Source organism: Pipra filicauda, unplaced genomic scaffold (assembly GCF_003945595.2).
Source record: "Pipra filicauda isolate LSUMZ 115617 unplaced genomic scaffold, ASM394559v2 scaffold300_size901280_pilon, whole genome shotgun sequence".
Lineage (NCBI taxonomy): Eukaryota > Metazoa > Chordata > Aves > Passeriformes > Pipridae > Pipra > Pipra filicauda.
This window is the reverse complement of record NW_024104422.1, coordinates 679273-701793: the sequence shown is the minus strand read 5'-3', so window position 1 is coordinate 701793 and position 22521 is coordinate 679273. Positions and strand designations below refer to the sequence as shown.

The 22521-nt window shown below is 35.9% G+C and overlaps 1 protein-coding gene across 3 annotated transcripts in view; it reads right to left on the bottom strand.

Moving 5' to 3' along the window:
- The window catches only part of CCDC91 (coiled-coil domain containing 91), a 120682-nt gene that overhangs the window by 50119 nt on the left and 48042 nt on the right, over positions 1 to 22521 (bottom strand). For all 3 annotated transcript variants that reach the window (XR_005564277.1, XM_027715904.2, XM_039383287.1), the window contains exons 7-8: positions 15581 to 15658; positions 5465 to 5572 (exon numbers count right to left, since the gene is read on the bottom strand). Coding sequence is in view for 2 of the 3 variants with exons in the window: in XM_027715904.2 (XP_027571705.1) it covers positions 5465 to 5572; positions 15581 to 15658 (186 nt within the window). In the remaining variant the exon portion in view is untranslated. The remainder of the gene's footprint in view (positions 1 to 5464; positions 5573 to 15580; positions 15659 to 22521) is intronic.

Genomic DNA, 22521 nt, shown 5'->3' with positions numbered 1-22521 from the left:
TTCTGAGAAAGTGTAACTTTGCTCTTGGCAGAAGAGCAGCAGACCTGGAAAGACACATCTTGATGAATTATGTGGAAGTGACTTTGATGAAAATGTAACAGGAATGACTGATAGGAAGTACTTGGTTTTGAAGGGAATGAATAAACAGATATTTCCACAGCAGCAAACTATGAGATTTCTGAGAACTGAGAGGAAATGTCCAAAGAAGGGGACATGGTAAGTACTCTCAAGAATTTCCAAAGCTATCATAGTTGGCATTAATGAACCAGAAAGGTTATGCCCACCACAGTCCTCATTTTTTCAGTCTGCAAGTCTGGATTTACTACTCTTACTGCAAAAATTGGCTAATGTCTCCTAAAAGTGCAAATATTCACAATTCTCTAAGAATCTAGTTTGCATATGCTCTCTTCAAGATCAGGCATTAAATAGATTCCACAATTACTACCTACAGATGGGAAAAATACAGAATCTCTTTTGTTTACAAGAGGACAAAAAAAAAAAAAATCAAAGTTCATAAAATAAGGATTATTATAGACACATGCTGCACATTATAAGTAGATATAAAAACAATATTTGAAATCATAGAAAATTATACCTCCTGACTAGGGAACTAAGTTGAATGAAATAAACATTTTCTCTGCCATACAAACAATCACTTGCTATATAAGAAAATCACTTTTTACATTTTACATTTTAGGAATTTTGGGGGGACATAGTGGTAGTTTTCACAAAAAGTTATGCAAAACACACCAAAATGGTACCTATCACATTCCAGCAGCTCATGACTATTGTCACTCCAGTTTTCTGCTTGTCCTCAAGCAGTTCTTGAAAGCATCATAAACTTTAAAAAACTGAGTTCCAGCAAATGGAACTTCTATTCTGACTGACCTTCCAGCAAATTGTTTTCAAATTGAAGATAAACCAGTACTTCTCTAAGTGTGCCTCAAAAAAAGGGCAAAAGATTTCATGCACCATCCAACAGATTTTGATCTACTATTTGTCATACAAATGACAGCCAGCTTCATGATAGCGTGGAAAAGAATTAAAGACATGGGGGTAACTACTTACCTTAAATGTTGCATCCACAAACCCAGGATTTGTTTCACAGCATAACATAAAATCATCACGAAAAATACCAATGTGCAAAAGTGCAGAGGAAGCATTTAACTGAGTTCCTGAGTACTTTCCTTTTTGTGTGACACTCCCAGTACTATTCTATCTCAGCAATTACACTCCTTTGGCTTCTTAAACCACAGAAAAGAATTCAGCACATAATATACACATATGCTCTATACTCTACACAGAGGAAAACTGCAGGCCACACATCCTTAAGGCAAAACCTTAAGGGTTAACCAAGAAGAAAAAAAGCAGCTCAGCCCAAAAAAGGATGCAACTGAACTACAGAACTAAATACTTCTAGTCCTTTCTTCATTCTTCTTTTATATGAATCAAAATGAAAAATATGAGACCAACATAACTAAGGACCACAGTAAAATATATCCCCCTTAACTACGTTCAAGCATGAAAACACTATACAGAATGTCCATTTGTACCTCTGATTAATATTGTTTAGTCAGGAAGACATAGAGGAAATCAGGAATATCGTCAAGTCATAACTTAAGATGGAAATGTGTGCTCTGAGACTCACTTCACATATATTTTAATCCCTCCCCATCCAAGAACTCCTGCTTCACACTGTTTAGAAGATAGTAAGGAAAGAGACCATCAAGATAAGGAAAGAAAAGTGCAAGATAAATAAAGGGAAAATGATTTATCATAAATGTGATTTTGTGCAAGTATTTAACGCTTTATTTTACTTTAATACACAGATCATTGACTGTTTTAAGAAGAATAAAAAAATCTATCTCAAAATCTACCTTTATATAGTCCCATTTTTAACATCATCTACTTTGAATAGTGAGAGAAATTTCCGAGTATTAAAAAACAATTAAAAAGTTTTATGATCGTGTTTTTCAGCATGTATTTTCACATAGCACGTGAGTTAAACTACAAAATCAAAGTTGGTGTTATTTTCAGAAGGCAACATCAAATGTTTGTGTCTCAGAAAAAAAATAAGGATGACATTTGTGATTCCCAAACCTGTAATAAACTCATATGGGTTTTCCAATGACATTTTCTGATATCCTCAAAAGCTAGAAATGTAAAACTGACATGCATAGCTTTCCTAAAAATTCAGTGTATGACATTAATTTTTAGCACAGAGGAGAAGAGTTCTCTTATCCTATTCATTGATTAGGGATATTAGGACACTGGAGCCCTTCAATAAGTCACAAGAATGCCTGGTTTGCTTTTTCAAATGTTGGCATCATAGAATCACCAAATGGCCTGGGTTGGAAGGAACCTTAAAGATCATCCATTTCCAACGCCCCTGCCACAGGCAGGGACACCTTCCACTATCCCAGGTTGCTCAGAGCCCCATCCAACCCACCTTTGGGCACTTCCAGGAATGGGGCAGCCACAGCTTCTCTGGGCAACCTGTGCCAGGGCCTCCCCACCCTCCCAGGGAAGAATTTCTTCCTGATATCCAATCTAAACCCGCTCTCTGGCAGTTTGAAGCCATTCCTCCTTGTCCTTGAAAAGGACCTTTACAGGCCCTTGGAAATAGTCTCTCTCTATCTTTCTTGTGGGTTCCCTTCATGTACTGGAAGGCCACCATTAGGTCACCCCAAAGGCTTCTCTTCTCCAGGCTGAACAATCCCAACTCTCTCAGCCTTTCCTCACAGCAGAGCTGCTCCAGCCCTCTGATCATCTCAGTGCCTCCTCTGGACTCACTCCAGCAGCTCCATGTCCTTGCTGTGCTGGGCCCCCAGAGCTGGAGGCAGCACTGCAGGGGGGTCTCCCCAGAGCAGGGCAGAGGAGTAGAATCCCCCCCCCGGCCCTGCTTTTGATATAAGAGTGTACTTCCTTGAAAAAACCAGCAGCCCTGGAGATTGTTCCCTGGGAAGCATCCATTCCAGTGATCATCATCCATAATGTTACCTGTAATTAGCCAGTGTGCTGCCAAGCTTCACACATAACAATCCCAGATGAATTGCAGGTGTTTGTCCTGCAGGAAACTGGAATAGAACCACAGAACCAGGCCTTTCACTTTTCCCTGTCATGGAAAACATGGCCTTGTACACTGAACGTACTGGCAGGATGGTCCCTCTCTAGGCAGGATTCTAACCTGCATCTCCACCACAGGCACAACACCCTGATAAAATAAATCTTCAAAAATCAAAAACTTCAATTAACTCCAACAAGAGCTTAAAGACAAGAGGAGAAAAACAGCCTTTCCTCCTTCTTGAAGACACTTTTGGGAGGGAGAGGTATGGGAATTCAGGAGAGAAAATGAGATTAGGAAGAAGCATGAGAAAGGATTTATCACATGAGATAAAACAGCAGGAAATTTAAAAGGAATGGAAAATGAGGACAAAAAATTATGTGGGTTGACAAAGTTTTACATGGGCCTTAAACTTGGAAGGCAAAATACTGCTTGTAAGGCAAGAGCATTAGAAGGGAACAAAAAAAAAAGTGATGTTTGCTTAGAGAAGATACTTGCAGTGTGTGACTTGTGTTCCACCAAAAAATATTCTTTATAGTGATACAAATACTCATAACTCTCCATGTAAAGGTGGCTATGCATGTACAATCCCATAACAGAATATTAAGCTATTTGGCGTGTAAACATTAGCAGTAACGTCATCAATCTCAAATCACCTAACAAAGTGATTTGAACGAAAAGAAATGTTAAACAAGCATCAAAACATACATTTAAGAATTCAAAAAGAATAAAACCATAGTACCCATTTCTCAGATCTCTTCCAACAAAGATTTACGAGTGAACAAAATTTGCCAGTATAAATCCCACTTATTTAAACCTGATAGTTCTACCACCGGTACCCAGACTTGTCTATTTGATTAGGCTTCAAAATCCCAGTCTCATGTAACAATTAAATGTGAAAAACCTTAAATTAGTTGAACGAGAAATGACTTGGAAGTTTGTGAATAAAATTTAAACGTATTCTGAGATTCAAAGGGGTGTTAAATGTCGACATGATGTGAACTGGACACTCTGTTATGTCATAACTACTCTCCCATCCTAAGACCACAACAGTTCCTTTACACTGCCGGGTTCTCCCCAGGTAAATCTGAACCTCTTGTACATGTTTACACATTTCTGTGGCTCTTTTGGGTTTTGATGCAAATGTAACAGATCACGGGTGCAAATTTTTGCTCAATCTATATGTGCACTCTCAAAAGTCTTCCTATGAGAAGACTTCCAGATTTCATGAGATTCACTGCTTTTTAACGCTCAGAAAGAGATATCAAGCCAGTAAATGATATGTTCATTTCAATAACACAAAACATTTTCCTAAAATTAATTTTACTTGCTTTTAAGGCATAGCATTTAATAACTGTAATTCTGTGCAATAAACTCCTCATTCACAATGGAGTAGATTTCTCCAGATTATTACATCAGTTTACACAGATGCTTTTGTATTTAATACATGCTTGCATTAAAAGTTAATTGATATGGTCAGAACAGTCAAATGGTCTTAAAACACTTTTGGAAATGGTGGAGTGCTTCAAGTGGACTTTCAATGCATTTAGATCTGATAAATCCCAAGAAAATGGAAAAAAAAATATTATCCTTTGTATTTTTAGCTGAACTGTTGCTAACAGTACTTAAAAGGTAACTGTAAACTGCAATGTAAACACCTTCAGGGTGCTATTAGAATATTAGCTTTTTCTTTCTTTTAAACTTTTATACTAATGGTCATTATTATTTTGGTTCAAGAGCTGTACTTAAGTCAAACCAAGATCCTATTGATAGCAAAACAGGTTTTGCTGTTCAGATACTCAACAGCAATTGATGTGATTTCAAACACTTGCTATGCAGTGTATTTTTACTCAAGTCATGGTAAGTGAACCAATTTACACCTATTATATATATAGAATATAGTATTTCTGGATATTATATAATTCCTCATAGCTAGTTTTTTATTTTTTAGATAAGATTTACATCAAATAAAAATAGGGGTGGACAACAGATGTTTGTGTCTATCACCAAAGAACTATCAAAAAATTTGAATCAAAAATTCCTGCAAATGCCTTACAATTAAATCCTGCATTTTAACTACATAAATTAAAAATGACTGCATGGTTTCTCCGAGACTACAGAAAATGGCAGCTGTTAAAGGAGTAAGTATTAAGTTGATCCAAGACTTTTTCTCAGTGCTAAAAATTTTTGAGTCTCCTCTAAGCAGGTTTCAATGATACAGATGAAGAGTCCTTATTTATTTTGCATTTTTAAATAATTGTGTTTACTGGTAGGCTGAAGACTCGAGGCGAAAGATTGATTATTTTCTTTGGGGATCATATATGTTAATATTTTTTTCAAACAGAAAAGAGCTGAAACTAAGAGAAAATCATGAAGGTTTTTGCATGTGCACATCCATACCTGAGCATTAAGAAGCTTTTCACATTTGTGAGAGTGTTTTTCAATTGCTAGTATATACTGCTTTTCAATAGCTGCTTCTTGCTGCTGAACTGTAGATTGTAGCAGTGCCTGCAAAAAGAAAGCACAGAATATTCAAGAAAGATATAACTGGGATGTTTATTGGTAACTGCAGATCCACTAAGACTTGTCCATAACCAGAATGTGGAATGCTGTTATAAATTTGGAATGTGCAACTATTAAAGTACCTTTCTGTGTAACACTACCTTATTTTCAGTCAGGACTAACATTTTTTGGATCTCAGATTTCTTATACAGACTGCCTAAAAGACAGCAGCACACAGAAGATAGAGAGGGAGAGTATTTCTGTTAAATATACTCAGTTTAGTGGGACCACACAAGAAGAGAAGCATATGAAAGCTGCTGAAGAAAAAAAAAAAAAAAAGCCAGACATATTTCCCTGGCTGACAAAACTCCACATCCTCTCGGCACTGTGTAAGATCCCATGGGCCAAGCATGATCTTCACAACCACAAGTCAAGTAAAAGCAGATGGAAATTCTGAGTAACTGAAAACATAAAAGAACGCCCCCCCAGGATGTTCACACTCAAATGTGAAGCAGTGGAAGTTGAAGTGTGGAAAGTCAGAGTACCAAGACAGTAACAAAGACATGCTACGATTAGGAACTCTGCGTGTGAGCACGTGTGTGCGCACATGTGTGCATTCACACACGCCTGGCTCAACTCTGCAGAACTTCTGAAAGCAAAAAGAGAGAGACAAAAATTTAAGACACGCGAAAAACCAAGTTACTGTTTGTGAGGAATTACGCTCACGGTGCCGTTCTAACGCAGGGCTTACTTAACTCGGGCTACATAAGTCTTTTTCCCTAATATTATAAAATATCCATGCCACTTTTCAAATATTCTTCAGGCTATTTATACACAACGTAGCAAACTATTTTTAACTAGTAATCCATACAGAGAAGTAGTCAAAATGACTGTGTAAGTTAAAACAGACGTAAGTTTTGCAGAAAACAGACCTTTGGCCTAAATGCAGACGAAGAAAAAAAATCCCATCTTTCAGATAGTCTTTATTTCAGAGATATATTTCATTCATGGAACACAAGACACACATTAAATAAAATTTTGAATACTTTAAAATAAAACCCAGAAATGTATAAAAAAAATTAAATTCTTCTGACAATTTTTGAACTAACTTTTCAAATTTTCCACTAACTGTCCTCTTATGCTGTTATTCAGTCCTGTTATAGTATGGCAGCAGTTTTCAGCACAAGTTCAGTGATTTAAAAGGTTAAAAATTGTGCTTAACATATGCTTTAATCAAAGTGTAAGAATACACTTACTGGTGTTTGCATGGGATTTCTCTAACCATAAGTTTACTTTCAAAAAAAGCCAATTTATTTCCAACTAAATTTATTTCTTTTATTGATAGAAATTCAAGCAATAGGAATAAACTCACTTCTCAAAGAAGTACAACTTCTATATATGAAACTTTATATACTAAATCTCACTCTGTATAAAACAGAATTGCCACATATCACCGGCACAAATTAAACTTGTACTTTGGGGTATGGGTTCTTTTTTTGCCAAAACTATTGTGGCAAGAAATGTTTCATGTAACTGGTACAAAAGAAAATAAAAAATTCTGATATTAGGTAAAACAGTAACAGAATTGTCATTAAGCTGCAATGGCATTTCTTGCTCATGCCAAGGGTTTAGTCACTTTCTGCACTTTGCTCTGTAAACTTTACTGGCAACTGTTAAAATCCTATTAAATGGCATAAAGAACTTTCAGTTTTCAAGGAAATAATTATTATTCATTGGATGGCATGTAGAGGTTGTTAAATTTTTAAATTTATTTTATTATTACTATTTTTCTTTTTAGAAACAAAAGCCTTCTTTTTTATCATACACAACTAGTAACACAGTTTAAATAGGACCACAGGACCGATCCTTTGACTATTCCACTTGTTGGCCAAGTAAGGAGAAGGAGAGGAAACTCCTCCTATGTAGCACAGTACTTCCAAGAATCAGGTTTCTTGATGAGAAATACAGAAGAGGGGCAAGATATCCATCCAAAGCCTTGGAAAATTTCAAGATAATCAACTACTCAAATTACTAATTAAAAAAAATAATTTAGTGATTTACTCACTAAACTAAAACATACATTTGGCTACTCGATGATAGGCATCTCTAACTTTCTTCAGTACAGTGACACTAAAATCTTGTCATTAATTGCTATTTTGGGCAACAATTCTTATCAATGCTGAAGAACCACTTTCTTCCTTAATTAATTACATGATTACCCTGGTGGGCTAATGTTCCACAAACCTATGGCCAGTGACCTGATATCAAGCTGGCATTCTTGAAGCAGGCTCCTTTTAATGGCTCACTGAATCATTTCAATAAGGTTACAGCAGAATGTAGCCCATGGCACCTGTTGCATGAAGTTAAAAGGTAGGATTTCAATATGGGTGCTCTTGTTAATTAATTAATCCTTCTCTGTATCGTGCAATGAACATCCTTGGCACTGGGTGGCAAGGGTCATCACAGAATCACAGAATCATGGAATGTTAAGGGTTGGAAAGGACCTTAAAGATCATCTCATTCCAATCCCCTGACATGGGCAGGGACACCTTCCACTAGACCAGGTTTTTCAGAGCCCAATCCAACCTGGTCTTGCACACTTCCACAGATGGGGAAGTCATAATATGCTCCTCCCATCTTAACAGGACTAAAGCCTATTGAATTTAACAAAAAGGAAAAATTAGGAGCCTTCATACTGCCTCAGTCCTGACTTTCACAAAGCTCTCAAACCATTACAGATGAAGCCAAACTAAAATTTCCGAGATTCGTTGATTATAGTTCTTATTCTAATATCCATATCCACATTCTACAATATTTGAATTGTAGAATGTGTTAGAACCTTGTAGATCCTTGCAGGAGGAGAGGGAGGTAGAACATGTTCTAGTGTCTGTAAACAATATGTTTTAGCTGTATGACAAAGTAATCTAAATGCTAGAATTTATTTGGGAGAAGTTCTATGTTCTACTTGCTATTTTGCCACTTGGAAATTATTCATATTCCCAATGCACATTATACTCCATCACCAAACTGTCTTAAGTTTTCTGTTGATTGTTTCTGACATATTCATGACCAACTCTGAGGAGGTTTTTAAAGAACAAATTCACATTGTCAACGGGAAAGCTAAGTAGTAACACATGGATGCTCACATTTAACAGGAACAGTGTGGCTGCTCCCAGAGAATGGCCCAAATAACAGGACTTGTAGGACAACAATGACAGCAAATCAAGTCATCTTCTACAGTTGCGACTATCAGAAACATTTTTAACCACTCAAGAAATCCTGCTTCTTCCCCACTCTCTGATCTCTCTCCTAACCCAAAAAAGCTATCAGAGAATTGATCCTGCTTTTCCTTCGATACTCAAAAATGCCTGGTGGCTTCTCACAGAACAAAGAGACTGAAACAACTTAAGAATAAGTTCTCTACAGAGTCTTCATATTCATTTTAGTTTCATTTGTGATGGGTTATGAAAATTACAGAAACCATTATTTCCTCAATTTTAGAAAAATCTTCCCAGATTTAAATGACAGTACAAAATATTTTTAAATTAAACCATGTAAACTAAGTAAATTAGTCTGAACCTATTTGAGCTCAGATAAAGAACTAACCTTAGCTTTAAGTTTCATACCATAGAATAATTTTAGAAGACCCTGAATTGAAACTAGATCCAGCCATCATAATAAGATCCATAATCACCTTGGGGCATCCTCAAGGGAATAAACATCTTTTAATTACATGCTTTAGCAAAGATCAGAGAATTAAGTAGCCCTGGAATGTAATTCACAGCACACTACCTGTATGGTGGGAATACTGGAGAACTGCATCCCTGCCTGCAGACCAGAGACTAAAACATTGTACTGTACCCAATATGAGACCAAAAGTTCAAATATTAGAAAAGACAACTGATCACAAAAATTTATCCCATATTTCTACAGGTTGTGTTATGTATCGGGTACTAGATCATCTCCAAAAATTGTTCTCATACTTGAAAAAGCAGAAGTGCAATGACTGTGGTTTTGCTGAAACCATGGCACAGACCCTCCAGCCCACTTTTAATACAACCCTATTTGCACAGCCCTAGTGCATACTGTCTTCATTCTACTGGGAATTGAAACCACAGCTACTTACCCAAAGTTTGTTGTATGGCCAGAAGCTACAATTTATGAGAATCCTTCTTGAATTAAATAGCCAAAATAGAGATCGTTACCCCCAATTCTTCCCAAATTCCCTAAGAGCAACAAATTACCAAATCTCTTTCTTTCAACTCCCTCTTCTTGTTGGAGAAAAAAGCTAATGAGGAAAAAAAGTCAAGAAGAAAACAAAAGTAGATTTTATTACCCCCTCTTATCTGTTCTGAAAAACAGTATAAAAGTAACTCTGACCCATGCAAAACACAGGCCTCCCAGATGCACAGCATTGTTTGAAAAACCCACACGTAACATCAGCATGAAACCAGCATTGTGATGTACATGCCACTGGATTATGTTCTAGAATGCTACTTAAAAGCACTGCATCAAAACCCTTAGTCAACCCAAAAGAATATCCTGCTCAAGTATCATTAAGTTGCTTAAATAACTAAATACAAGCCAGTATACCCAACATCTTCTTTACTTCAAAACTGCTGAGTTAGGGTGACCAAAACTAGTTGTCTTTAAAAATAAAATTACTAATGAGAAGTAAAGTTACCATACTGCGTCAAACATATGAACTATTTTAAATGTCAGCATTAGCTTCAGCAATAGAACATAAGAATTTTTATGCTTCATAGCATTAGACAATGAGTCATCTAATTCAGCAACCTGTCTCCACCAGTAATTACCTTCTACTACTTTATTTAAGGGTGAAATGCAGTTAACCACTTATTGAATGAGAAAACAGAGCAGAGGACACAACTGAAATTCTTTCCTGACCTGCAGAAACGATACATTACCTCAATAAAAAATCTACACTTAACTAGTTGTGTTATAATTCAGCTATGAGCTAGGATACAGACTACATAAATAAAACTATTTAAAAGATTCTCAAAAATGTCTTTTTCTACAGAATTCAATTTATCCACTTCATCCCAAGATATTGTATATTTTCACCATTGGGTTATTTCCAGGTGAGACTCCCTTCAAGTGATAATGAAACATGTCCATTTAGGTGCTACACATTAAAGGGGGTAAAATACAAGAAAAAGGCAATGTGTTTTTTTGCAAAGTGGTATAAAAATCTCAGCTTCATTTTCAACTGCTTGTGGTATCCCAGTAAGGATCAACAACTCACACTTTGAATATTATGATGGGCTTATCTACATAGCTCAGCTTTACTGACATGTGAGTGTAAAGGATTTATTTACCACAAAACACTGTTCTCACAGACTCCTGACAGAAACAAACTGCAAACTCACTCTTAATCAAACCTTTCTATTATTATACTATTTAACACTGTATTTATTGTTTCGTACTCATAAACACATATTAAAGTCATCCTTACTAAAAGGGGAGGGAGAGATTTCTTGCAATTTTTATAACTACTTTGAAAATATAAAGATGTTTCAATCTATAGTAAAATATTTTTGGTAGCCAGATCTTTGGAAGATTGAGACTTGATTGCACCTTGCTTTTATCTGAATTCTGTAGAGAGACTTTCATAGTACATCACTGATATACATGAGCACTCCCATACTGTAAAAATCACAAGGAATCTCTCCTTTTCCAGCCATCAGCTCTTCATGACAAAAAACAATGTTGTTTTATATTCAAGGCTCACTTGAATTCTAGTGTGACTTGCACATGAACAAGCTTAGAAGTTGGAAGTGAAATACAAACCCTTGCAACAACTTTTGAATTTATCCTTTTATTCATGTGTCAGTACTTTCTGAGCCAGGATGTCAACTTGGAAACTTAATAAACTAAGATGATGTTTTGAAGAGCTGAGAACTGGCCACATTTCAGAGCTTTCCCTCACTAGGGATAAACTATGTCTAAAAAAAGATATCCTGATTCTAGATTAACTTCTTTTGTAATGAAATCTTTTTAAATTTCCTTTGTTTATTAGAGGGTAACCTTTCAGTTCAGAGGTCTATTATTGACACAAATATTTTCGAAAGACAATCTGATTGCCCCCACATATTCCATACTTTGCAAATCTGGAAATCTGAAAAATCCCCACCACCTAACACTGAAAACTGACAGACAAAACTCTTACTGCAGCAAGAGCTGGAAGGAACTTTGCATCTTAAAGTTAATTGCTATAAAAGGAAACACACATCTGATTCATGCAAGCAGTCTTTTAGAAAACTAATAATTGCCTAAAATAATCTAAGGAAATAAAAATCATCTAATAAATACACCTCCCTGTAAGCTCATATTCTTTAAAGCTTACATTAGAGGATATTTTATATGGTGAGAAATATAAACAAAACAGATTAAAACTCTTAACTCCCCTATTTACAGAACTATGACAATTTCAGAACAAAAGCCTGACTAAACAAGCACAGAAGAAATTCTTATGTTGCTTGTGGTAAATATCTTAAAATGTGACGTGATCCCACAAGCATAATTTCCAAGATCTACATTTACTTTTCTTTACTGTGGTTAATTACCAGGGATAAAAGTTTAAAAAAATAATGACATGAAGGACAGAAATTAAACAAAATTAGGTAAACATGAAAAGGGGAAACCTGGCCTACACAGAACGCTGAGTTAATTTTAATTGTTTTCCTGTGTTTTTAATACAAATTTTGTGACTACGTTGTAAGTGGTTTATTTGTTGAAAGAAAGATAAGAATGTGAGATGTTTAACAATAGCCAAGGCTTTTGAGGGTTTGTGCTACAAAACATCTCATGGTCTCTAAGTGGATTTCCCAATACACTGAGCAAGTGAATATTCCAAAGACAACTGCAATAATTCTAAGGGCTTTGGTATATCCAGGTCCTTGAAACAAGATCATTCTGTGTTTGACTGCTTGTGTAAGCTGCATTTTCAACGCTGCTGCCATGTCAAGAAGGACCTACAGCAAGGGTAGGAATTGAGAGCATTTGGCCTCAAACTTGAGCGCCTGATCTGCCTGGGGATGCCATACCAGTGAAAGATCTGTGTGGAGAAATCCTGTTCCTTTTGCAACAAATCACTGCCCAAAATACAAGGAAGTTACTATCAGAAAGTGTGACCCATTTTCAAACGTAGAAAGATACATCAACATCAGAAGTCTGCTGCACTATGTCTGTAAGGAGTGCAATCAGCTCTAAAGGGAAAAAAACTGTGAGTTTCTGGTTACTAACTTGGCAACCTTTTACACAGAAGTGAAACGATAGCAACCCTCTTTTCCTTTGTACACCAAAGTAAAGGCACTTTCACAAATCTACCAGCAGTAACACTTGTCTATGCCAGGAATACAGAAAACCCAAGTCAGTCAACTTTTTTCCACTGTTGTTCAAGTCAAAGTTTCAATACCTAAATTAGAGGATTTGGAGTTTATGGGATTCTGGGGATTATTTCCTGGGGCTAATGATGAGGAGTTCATGTTTTTACACAGCTACCCTTAACCAGTGTTGGGCATTGCATTCAGTCAAGTCTGCTTGGAGAAGCATTACAAAAGTATAATTGACTGGTATCAGAGAGGATTAGTCAGAATTCCAACAGTCATGACTGCAACAGAACCTAATTTGGGCCTGAGCAATCCCTTGATTGGAATAATCTGCATCAGTTCATTTTACCAAACCCCAAGGAATGCAAAATAAGACTGTGTTCATCATAGGCAAGATGTTCCTTTCCGTACCTTTTAAACAATTCAGTGGACTTGCTTAGGTGAATTTCTACACTCAAGGTAATTTTGGGAATGATTAAGTAGTACGTATAAAATCTACCAAAAATGGAAATCACTTCTGCTTATAAATGATACGTATTAGTGTAACACAGCCTTAAATCCTAAAGAAGACATATTTTGGCATAAAATTAAGTATGGCAAATCATTAGTAAATTAAAAGAGTCAGTAAATCTCACAATTATGTATTTCACTGCAAGGATTAGTCAAATTAACTTTACATTCTTAAACAAATGCTACATGTAGGACTCCTTACTTGGTTATCTAACTAACTGCCAACATGTCTGAAAAACAGAATAAATTCCTAAAGACATAAGCAGTTAAAAAGTCCCACAAATGCAAAATATTATTTTTATAATTACAAAAAGACATTTGACTGATTTATTTAAGGGGAAAAAAAATCTTAACTCTGTTCCACATAGAAATACTAACCATGAATTAACATTTTAAAAGCATCCACGAGATTATTTTCTCAAACAAAACTAGAGCTCACTTTTTCCCTTCGGTGACTTCGTTGATGATTCACTGCTATTTTTTTTTTTTTAAAGTACATGGTAAAGGGTTAATGAAAAGGTTATTAAAGTATAAACAACCAACAAAAATAGTTGTGGTGTTTTTTTTTAAACCTAGCAATCTTTTTTGATTTTTCTTGCTCCCCTGAAGAATGAGTCGCTGCATGTTTGCAGAGAATATTGATTGCAGTAATTTACTTGGAGGCTGGTATATCTGATATTTCTCATCAGAGTGCTCAAAATATGGCAACTAAGCACATGAGGCATCAGAAAGGCTTGTATGAAGTACATTCATGTCATCATTCCCTGGTATTAAAGAATGCCTTTATATAACTTGAATATAAACATTCTATGAGAAAAAACATACTGAATATAAATATTTAGAAACACAGTATTCAATTAACTTTCTAATCTTTTGTGCTGAATCACTGAAACTGAAAAACATAATCCTTATTTTCCAGATGGAATATCAGATCTTCTCAGTTGCTGCTGACTGGCAAAATAGTTTTCAAAAATCCATATGGCACATAAATATATTCCTTTACCCAACTACACATGAAGAAATTATTCCTTAAAAGGGCCAGTATCACCCATGCAAAACTCTTCGTTAGCTCACACAAAGGCATTAAAATGGTGAAAAATCATATCTAGAAAACATTCAAAACTTTTATTCAGTACTATAAAAATGTTGCATTTCACAATTTTTTTTGCATTTTCAGAAAAAAAAAGGAGGAAACATAGGTCCAGCAATTACCAATTGCTCACAGGTTTTTTCAAAATTCAAGTTCACAAAGAAACAGCCAGATACTTTCTACACATCTGGCACAGAACAGACATGAAAAATGCTGATATTGAAGATGTTCAGTGGTCCATACAAAGTAGCACAGTCCAAAGAAAATTTCCCTTTGAGAACTTCTATTGCAAAATGGTCCCCAAAGAAGTAAGGCAAAAGAAACCTTCCCTTAAAGAAAAGAAAAATTCTCTTCAAGAAGTGAAATGAGGGAGGTATGGAGAAGTGGGACACCACCATTGGCCATGCCTAATTTTTCTCAGGAATGGAAACTTTTGAAGCCTTTTTCTGGATAGATTCCCTTTAATGAAATTAGTATAAGTTGCATTAACGGACACATACTTGTGGAATTCTTACTAGATAGTTTCCATAACAGAAGAAAAGACATGGATTTATCCATGGTAACACCCAGTTCATTTATGTCACTATCTGACAGGAACTAGAAACAACATGAAAGAATTACACATTCAGCCTTATTCCATCCATAACTCCTTCTCTTAGTGCTGCATTGATAAAAACCTGCTGAATTGCTCTGTGATGCGGCTTTCCTGAAAGTGCAGCTCTTGGGACTGAGGAGGTCCAACATGTGGATTCGTGATAAGCAATCCAAACCAAAGTTCACCACAATTGACAGCATTTTTGGTTTGTTCTGGTTTTAAGTTTCCTTACTGAAAATGGCTAACCAACTTTAGCTGAAGTTTCCCAAAGTGCAGGCTGAGAAAACATGTCATGCAAGATTTCAGACCAAACAGTCTAAATTGAAACAGAAAAGACAGTCTCAAAGTGAAAGAGGTTGAGCAACCAGAACAAGCAGAGTATACTAATAAGTTTGTACTGTAGGAAGTCATATATATTATTACAATAACATTATTTGAAAATTGTGTCAGCTTGGCAATTCATTTACCTTGAATTCTTCAACAATAATACTCAAGGCTTCATGTCCAGCTTTTCTCATGTCTTCTAATTCCTGCTTATGCTTTTCCTGTACAAAAACATGGAGAAGATTATATACAACATAAGCACCTGACATAACAATTATAACTAGGAGAGTAAATACCAATTATTTTTCTCATTTTTTGGTATCTTTCATGAAGAAATGAACACAGCTTGACTCTTTAGATATATATATGCTAAATTCAAGTAGGTCCCAGTATTAAACATATTTTTATTTCTTAATTTTAAGAAAGGAATCAAACATGAGTTAAGAAGTAAAACCATCTTCAGAGGACTTCCACCCTCCTCTTGTGCCTTTTGATGGACAGAATATCACACAAAACACTGACAGTAATTTAACATAAGCTTGGAAGTAATTTAACATAAGCATCCCAAAGAGAATGAGGCATTGTGTGCACACAGTCAGAAAGCAACAGGTAATTAATTGCTCAATAGTTATCAATGTTTCAATAGTTTTTAGTGACTCTTATATGAGAAAACATGTCATTGCAAACAATTTATTCAAAAAATACACACTCTAATTGCTACCAAATGCATGTACCTTGAGAGATGTATCAAATAAAAACTTAAGTTAGAAGGATGAGAAGATGGCATTGAACTTTCAAAATTTTCTTACAATCTAAAATTCAAGTGACTCCAGACTTCACTTTTCTTCTGTTAGACCCCTGTGAACCAAACCACTGCAGAGGCAGATGGATCCAAACGCCTGGTGAGTTCCTGAGAGGAGCAGTTCCCAAGGACACCATGGGGCAGAGAAACCTTGTGACAGCAGGAAAGGTTACAGAGCACCCTCCCTCCAGCTTGCCCCTGCCTGACAACAGCCTTAGCACTCTTATATCTTTTATTTGAATCATTTTGATCTAAGTGAGCCTTTGTTAGTACAGACATTTTAAACAGGGTTCTCAATTAACATCCAACATTTCAGCAGAAATGCCAGGCATGAGTCTGCATGTACTGGGAAGTGTAGGAGCAACACCTCTCAGCAGAGATCCACAGTAGAGGATTTGTGAGGTCTGATTGGGGAAGAAGACAGTAAAGACCTCAAACTTAGTTTATTTGATTATATTTGCTCACCCTTAAGCTGACACCTCTTTCTGCAATGTTTTAAGAAGTAGATTGTCTTGAATTGTTGGGGGAAAATGCGCTCCACGCACAAACTCTGAACAGATTCCCCACCAACCTTTGCTCTGGCACGCCTGCATGGCACACAGATTGTAACAGCAATAAATGAAACCACACACAAAACTGGAAAAAAGGGTACTCACTGTCTCACTTTCTCCTCAGTTAATTTAAAGCAACTGCATTATCTAAAGTGGATGCTTAGAAACATTATTTTGCGTCACTGGCCTAACACGTGCCAAAAACAGCATCAAAAGAGTCTTGATACTACAAATTAGAGCAAACAACCACAGCTACCTGAAAAGAAAGAAGTGGCTGCATATCAAAGTATCTTTTGATAATTATTATATTGGACTCTCATTACAATGAGATTTTCATCTCCACAAAATCATCTTTCTTTCAAAGCATCATTTTAAAAAATTGTAACAGTCAGCATCATAATGACTCTGTTAATCATTATGATTAATATATCAATTGAAGATATATATATTTCCTCCAATTCATGCAAGTACAGAGAAAAAATAATAATAATGAATGCAACAGAACTAAATCAATGAAAAACTGAGTTAAACATAATGACAATCAGCCCATAATGGCTAATTAATATACACACTAGAGTGTGCTATTGTATATAAAATACAGATTGGTCACTATTTCTATTCACGTGAAATAAGAATGTGAGCTCTCCAGAACTAAAACACAGGGGTGTCTCCAGGTCTATAGCAAAGCAAATATTTTCACTTTGGTCGTATCGTCAACATCCTAGTGAAAGATTCAGCTAAGAACTTAAAGATAAGGACAAATACAGGAAGGAGAGAAAGATTTCTGATTTCCCTACATAACCAAAAGCATGCAGTATGTAAAACCTTAAGCTCACCACAGGAACCAAGGAGGTAGTATGATTTACTTTATACAAGTAAGTATCATTTATACCTGAACTATAACAATGGAAGACTTTGAAGTGAATAATGAAGTGAGGTAGCAAGCAAACTTTCATGAGCAACTGCCTCACATAGTGGTGAAGACATTTCCTGCTGAGTTAGATCTTGGTTGAGCCAGAGTTGAGTGACTGTGAACACACCAGTCTGCTGGGAGATATTATGACTGATTAAATGTGAAAAACTATGCAAAGGAAATAGTACAGAAGAGCCTGTACATGCCCCAAACTGAAACATAATTATAGTTCCCATACCACTCTTCAAGTATTTGCAGTGTATAACATGGCTCTCTACCCTATCATATTTAAGACATTAATATTCTATGAAGAAAAAATATAATTTAAATCTGTTTGTTTTTTTCTACAGGATGTGAACAGAGACTCTTCACTGAAGAGGACATTAAATAAGAAAAACAAGAGCTAAAACACATGCAGAACAATCTGTTAATTAATACTCAGTGTTCTTAGCATTAATATACATTTTGCTAGCAAAACTGTATGATATGGTACATAGCACAGGGCACTTGGCTCAGAAGCTTTCTCTGTCTGCCTTCAAGTTTCTAAAATATTATACAGATAGTTACTTCTTTGGGATAAAGTTGCCAGGGCAACTTAGGCCCTGGATGCTTTCCTACTTTCCCATATAATCTAAATGATGGGATATGATAGCAAAAGAAAGTAAGGAAGAAAGAGTGAACAGGAGAGCAATCCCAGGGAAGCCAACAGGAGAGTGCTTCCATTAAACAACCCAATAAGCATGAAAGGAATTCTTGCCTTCATTAGGATATTCTCACGTCTCTTATCTGAAAAGCATCAGTTTTTCAGATCTAATTAAATTCCACTATTGTTCATAAAGAACAAAATATTAATTTGGAAAGGGTTGCCAGCTGCCATCAATAGCTACTGATACTGAAGCCAGTTACAATACCCAACACAATTTTATATACTGCATGTATTTAAAAATATGTCAGTATATATGTAGTTCTCTACTACAGTATATTTTATTACTATATATAAATATGTATGAAAAAACAACACTAGGAGAGTTTTCCTTCTTCCTATAAATAGGAGACCAGCCAGAAACCAGCAGTATACCCAAGATGTAAATGCTAGGTCTGATTCTGTTCAATACCTTCATCTGGATGATGAGGCAATGTATATTGTATTTTCATAGAGGTGTACTATTTGTAACATAATGATGTTCATAGCACATTCCTAGAGGACACCTTCAGTTCTTTTAAAGTGTTTAAAATCCCAAGACAACTACAGAGAAACTTGAAACTCAGCCCAGTATCTTCAAAAGCATGCAGGCAAAAATGTTATTTAAGCATGAATAAAAGCTTCCTAGGATTTAATTCTAGAAGACATAAAACAAGAACTCACAGCCTCATTGTATGTAAATACTCATCGTAAGACTTTAAGATTAACATATCTTTGACATTTTTCCAATGTAAGAAAAGAATGAATTGTTTTCCTCCTTCCTTGTTTTTGCAATCTAGAAAATTAGTTTAATTATAACATAAACAGTCCTATTTAGCACAAAATCAACAGAAAGATAAGTTATATCTTTACATTTGAATCTCCTTTTCATTTTCAGTATCTGAACTATTTTATTTGGCTGCCTCTTGATACAAAACTCCAGAAGCAAACAGTGGTGCTATAGTTACCTCTTCCTTGAATCTTCTTTTTCTGGTTTGTAAATACATTTTGGAACACTAAAAACATTCCAAAGCAGATATGCTATCTGAAAAACTAAATGATCAACAGCTATTTTCCCATCAAAGCACAAGCAAAGCATCTTCAACACAAAGTGGCTGCCATGTTTATTCAAGGCTTCAAATGCTTATTTTGTTTGTTTCCTGAACACAGGGGATGATATGTAAGCTGAAAAAAAACTGACAGAGCCTGCAGGACAACCAGAGACAGAAGTAATCATCTTTTCATTAAGTTGCTGTATTTAGAAATACAGAAATGTATTCTGTATTAGAATACAGAATAGAAATGTGACAAGAATTTAGATCGGAAGACAAAATAATCAACAGTTTGGGAAACTGAGCATCAAATCAAGGCTAGGTTTCATAGTACAAGCTCCTGTTCTAACATGGCAGATACATTTAAAACAATCAAAAATGTTATATTCCATACAACAGTGATTTAGATTTACAGTAACTGATTTTCTGACTAGTTTAACATTTCAAATACTGCATTAATCAGATTTTGGTTCAGGCATTCCTGACCCTGCCCTTAATTGGCAATGAGGTAGGCCAGTTTGGAGTAAAATGTTCCAAATAATTCAGCTTGGGGAATATCCCCTGGATTGGAGTTATGACTTTAGTGACTAGGAGTGGGATATTTATTTTTCTCAGTTTATGACCAAAGTATTAAATCACAAAATCACACAATCATTCAAGTTGGAAGGGATCTCTTAAGGTCATCTAGTTTAACCTTCTTCTGAAAGCAAGACCAACAGTGAATTCAAACCAGATTGTTTAGATTCTTGTCCAGTCAGACCTTGAAAAACTCCAAGGATGGAGATTTCACAACCTCGCTGGTTAAGACATCCCAGTGCTTATCTTCATCATTAAATATTTTTTTCCTTATACCAAGTTGCAACTTCCCATGTTTGAATTTATCATCATTTCCTCTACCCATCTCTGCAGAGCCTGCCTAGCTCTATTTTTCTGTAGGCATTGGACATCTGCTATTAGGTTCCCTCTAAGCCTTCTCCAGATCGAGGTCAAGTTATACAATGTACATTGCATTCCTCTCATCCACTCTCTAGGTGTTTCATCACAGAAGACAATTGGCTGGGTCAGGCATAATTTATGTTTTGGTAAATCCATGTTGGCTATTGCCAATCACCTTGTTCATGTGCCCAGAAATGACTGCCAAAAGCACTTGCACCATGATATTCCCAAAGCCCAAAAGGCTGGCAAGCATGGATCCATCCATCATCTTCCTTGTCTTTTTCCAATAATCAGAGACTTCCCTCAGAAGTCTCCCATAGTGACACAGAACTCTCTCACAGTGACAGCCAGCTCTCTCATCACTCCTGGACTCTCTGGTCTGAAGCTGCTCATTGTTATGAACGACAACTCTTTTCTTCCATGGCTTTTTAATGAGCTGATACTCATCTGTACTAAAGATCCAGCCACACAACATACCCCAACACATCCCAGTTACTTCAACGATGTCAAATATAACACATGAAGCTCCAGTTCCTCCTCCTCGCTTCCCAGACTCCACGTATTTGCATATGCACAGTTGAGAGGGACCCCTGAAATCAGTTCAATTGTTGTGCTGGTTGACACATGAGAGCCTGGTTTGGCTTATTTCTTTTACCACCTCCCATCTCTGGGGTGACTAAACTCACACTTCTTACAAATAAATAATGTTAAACTCTCAGGTGAGAGAAGAAAGTCTTGCTTGACTCCTTTTCAAGCAACATGTAAGATGGACCATACAAGATGACAGTATTTAATTCTTAAATGTGCGTTTAAAAACTTTGGCTTGATTAGCAAAGACGATGACAACAGCTAATTGCCTGTCAGCAACCAAGTTCCAGTTCTACAGTATTTGTAACAAACAACACACTGAAGCCCCCCCACGACACCCTCCTCATACTTTGGAGCCCAGATATGAACCTGGACACCTAAGAGCATTCCCATGTGAAAACTCTAACATGCATTTATTTATTGCTCTATTTCACTTTCCATGAAACATGGATGCTACTGAACTAAAAGCAAAACTTACTCCAGAGGAGAAAAGCTTTGTTTCTGGGGGTGGAGTAGGTGGAAAATCTAACCAATCTCTTAAAAGGATGATATATTTAACCTATTCTCTTCCTCAAAGAAAAGCAGTCTCACCAAAATCCCAAAGTCAAAATCAACAAAAATTAACCTTTTTTTTTTTTAATTATTTAGGCCAGAAAACATCAGATGTAACATTACAAAGGAGTCAGCAAGATTGATAATGCCTCAAGTTACTTAGAGGTAACTAAAAGTTATGTTGGATTTTAATTGGGTTTTGGTGTTTTGTTGGGTTTTTGTTTGTTGGTTGTTTTTTTTTAAATTTAATTGCAATTTGAAAAACAGACTGGTTAGATTTTAAAAATTATAGATCATTAAGCCATGTCATCTATTTTTAACAAGTCCTACTATTGGTCACTAAAGGCAAATGGATTCATACAGATAAATATTCAAAATTCTAAAGCTATAGTGTAAACAACAAAACTAGACATATACCTGTGCTTTTTCAAAAATACTCCATGAAGAATACAACTTGAGATTCTCGACAGTGATGTGGCTGTTTAATTTATTTTATATACTCCATTTACTTACTGATCTTGATGGTATTAACACTTAAAAAAAGAAATTGTAAGAAAGATTGACAAATGCATAAATTTGAGACAGGGACTGCCTTTTCCATTGCTGTATCTAACACTTACTCACTCCCTAGATCTTTTTCACAATTGCCATTACATCATTTCTAGAATACACTCTTGCACTCCTCCCTCTGTCCTTCCCTTCAATGATGGTAAAACCACGGTTCTTATCTTTGAATTTTTTTATTTTGAACAAAAGTAACTCCATAGCTTCTTCTTTAATCTATTCAATATGCCGCAGTTAAAAAACAACAAAAAAAAGCCAACCTCCCCTCACCAAAAAAAAACCCCAAACCAAAAAATCCCACCAAATATCCCACAGCAGAAAAAACCCCTGCCCCCCAGTAAGAACCCTCTTGATGCTGAAAGAGTGCAAGGGAGAAGCAGAGGGGTTCTAATGTGGACACAAATATTATTTCCTCCAACTTCACACACCAAGACCTTACAAACA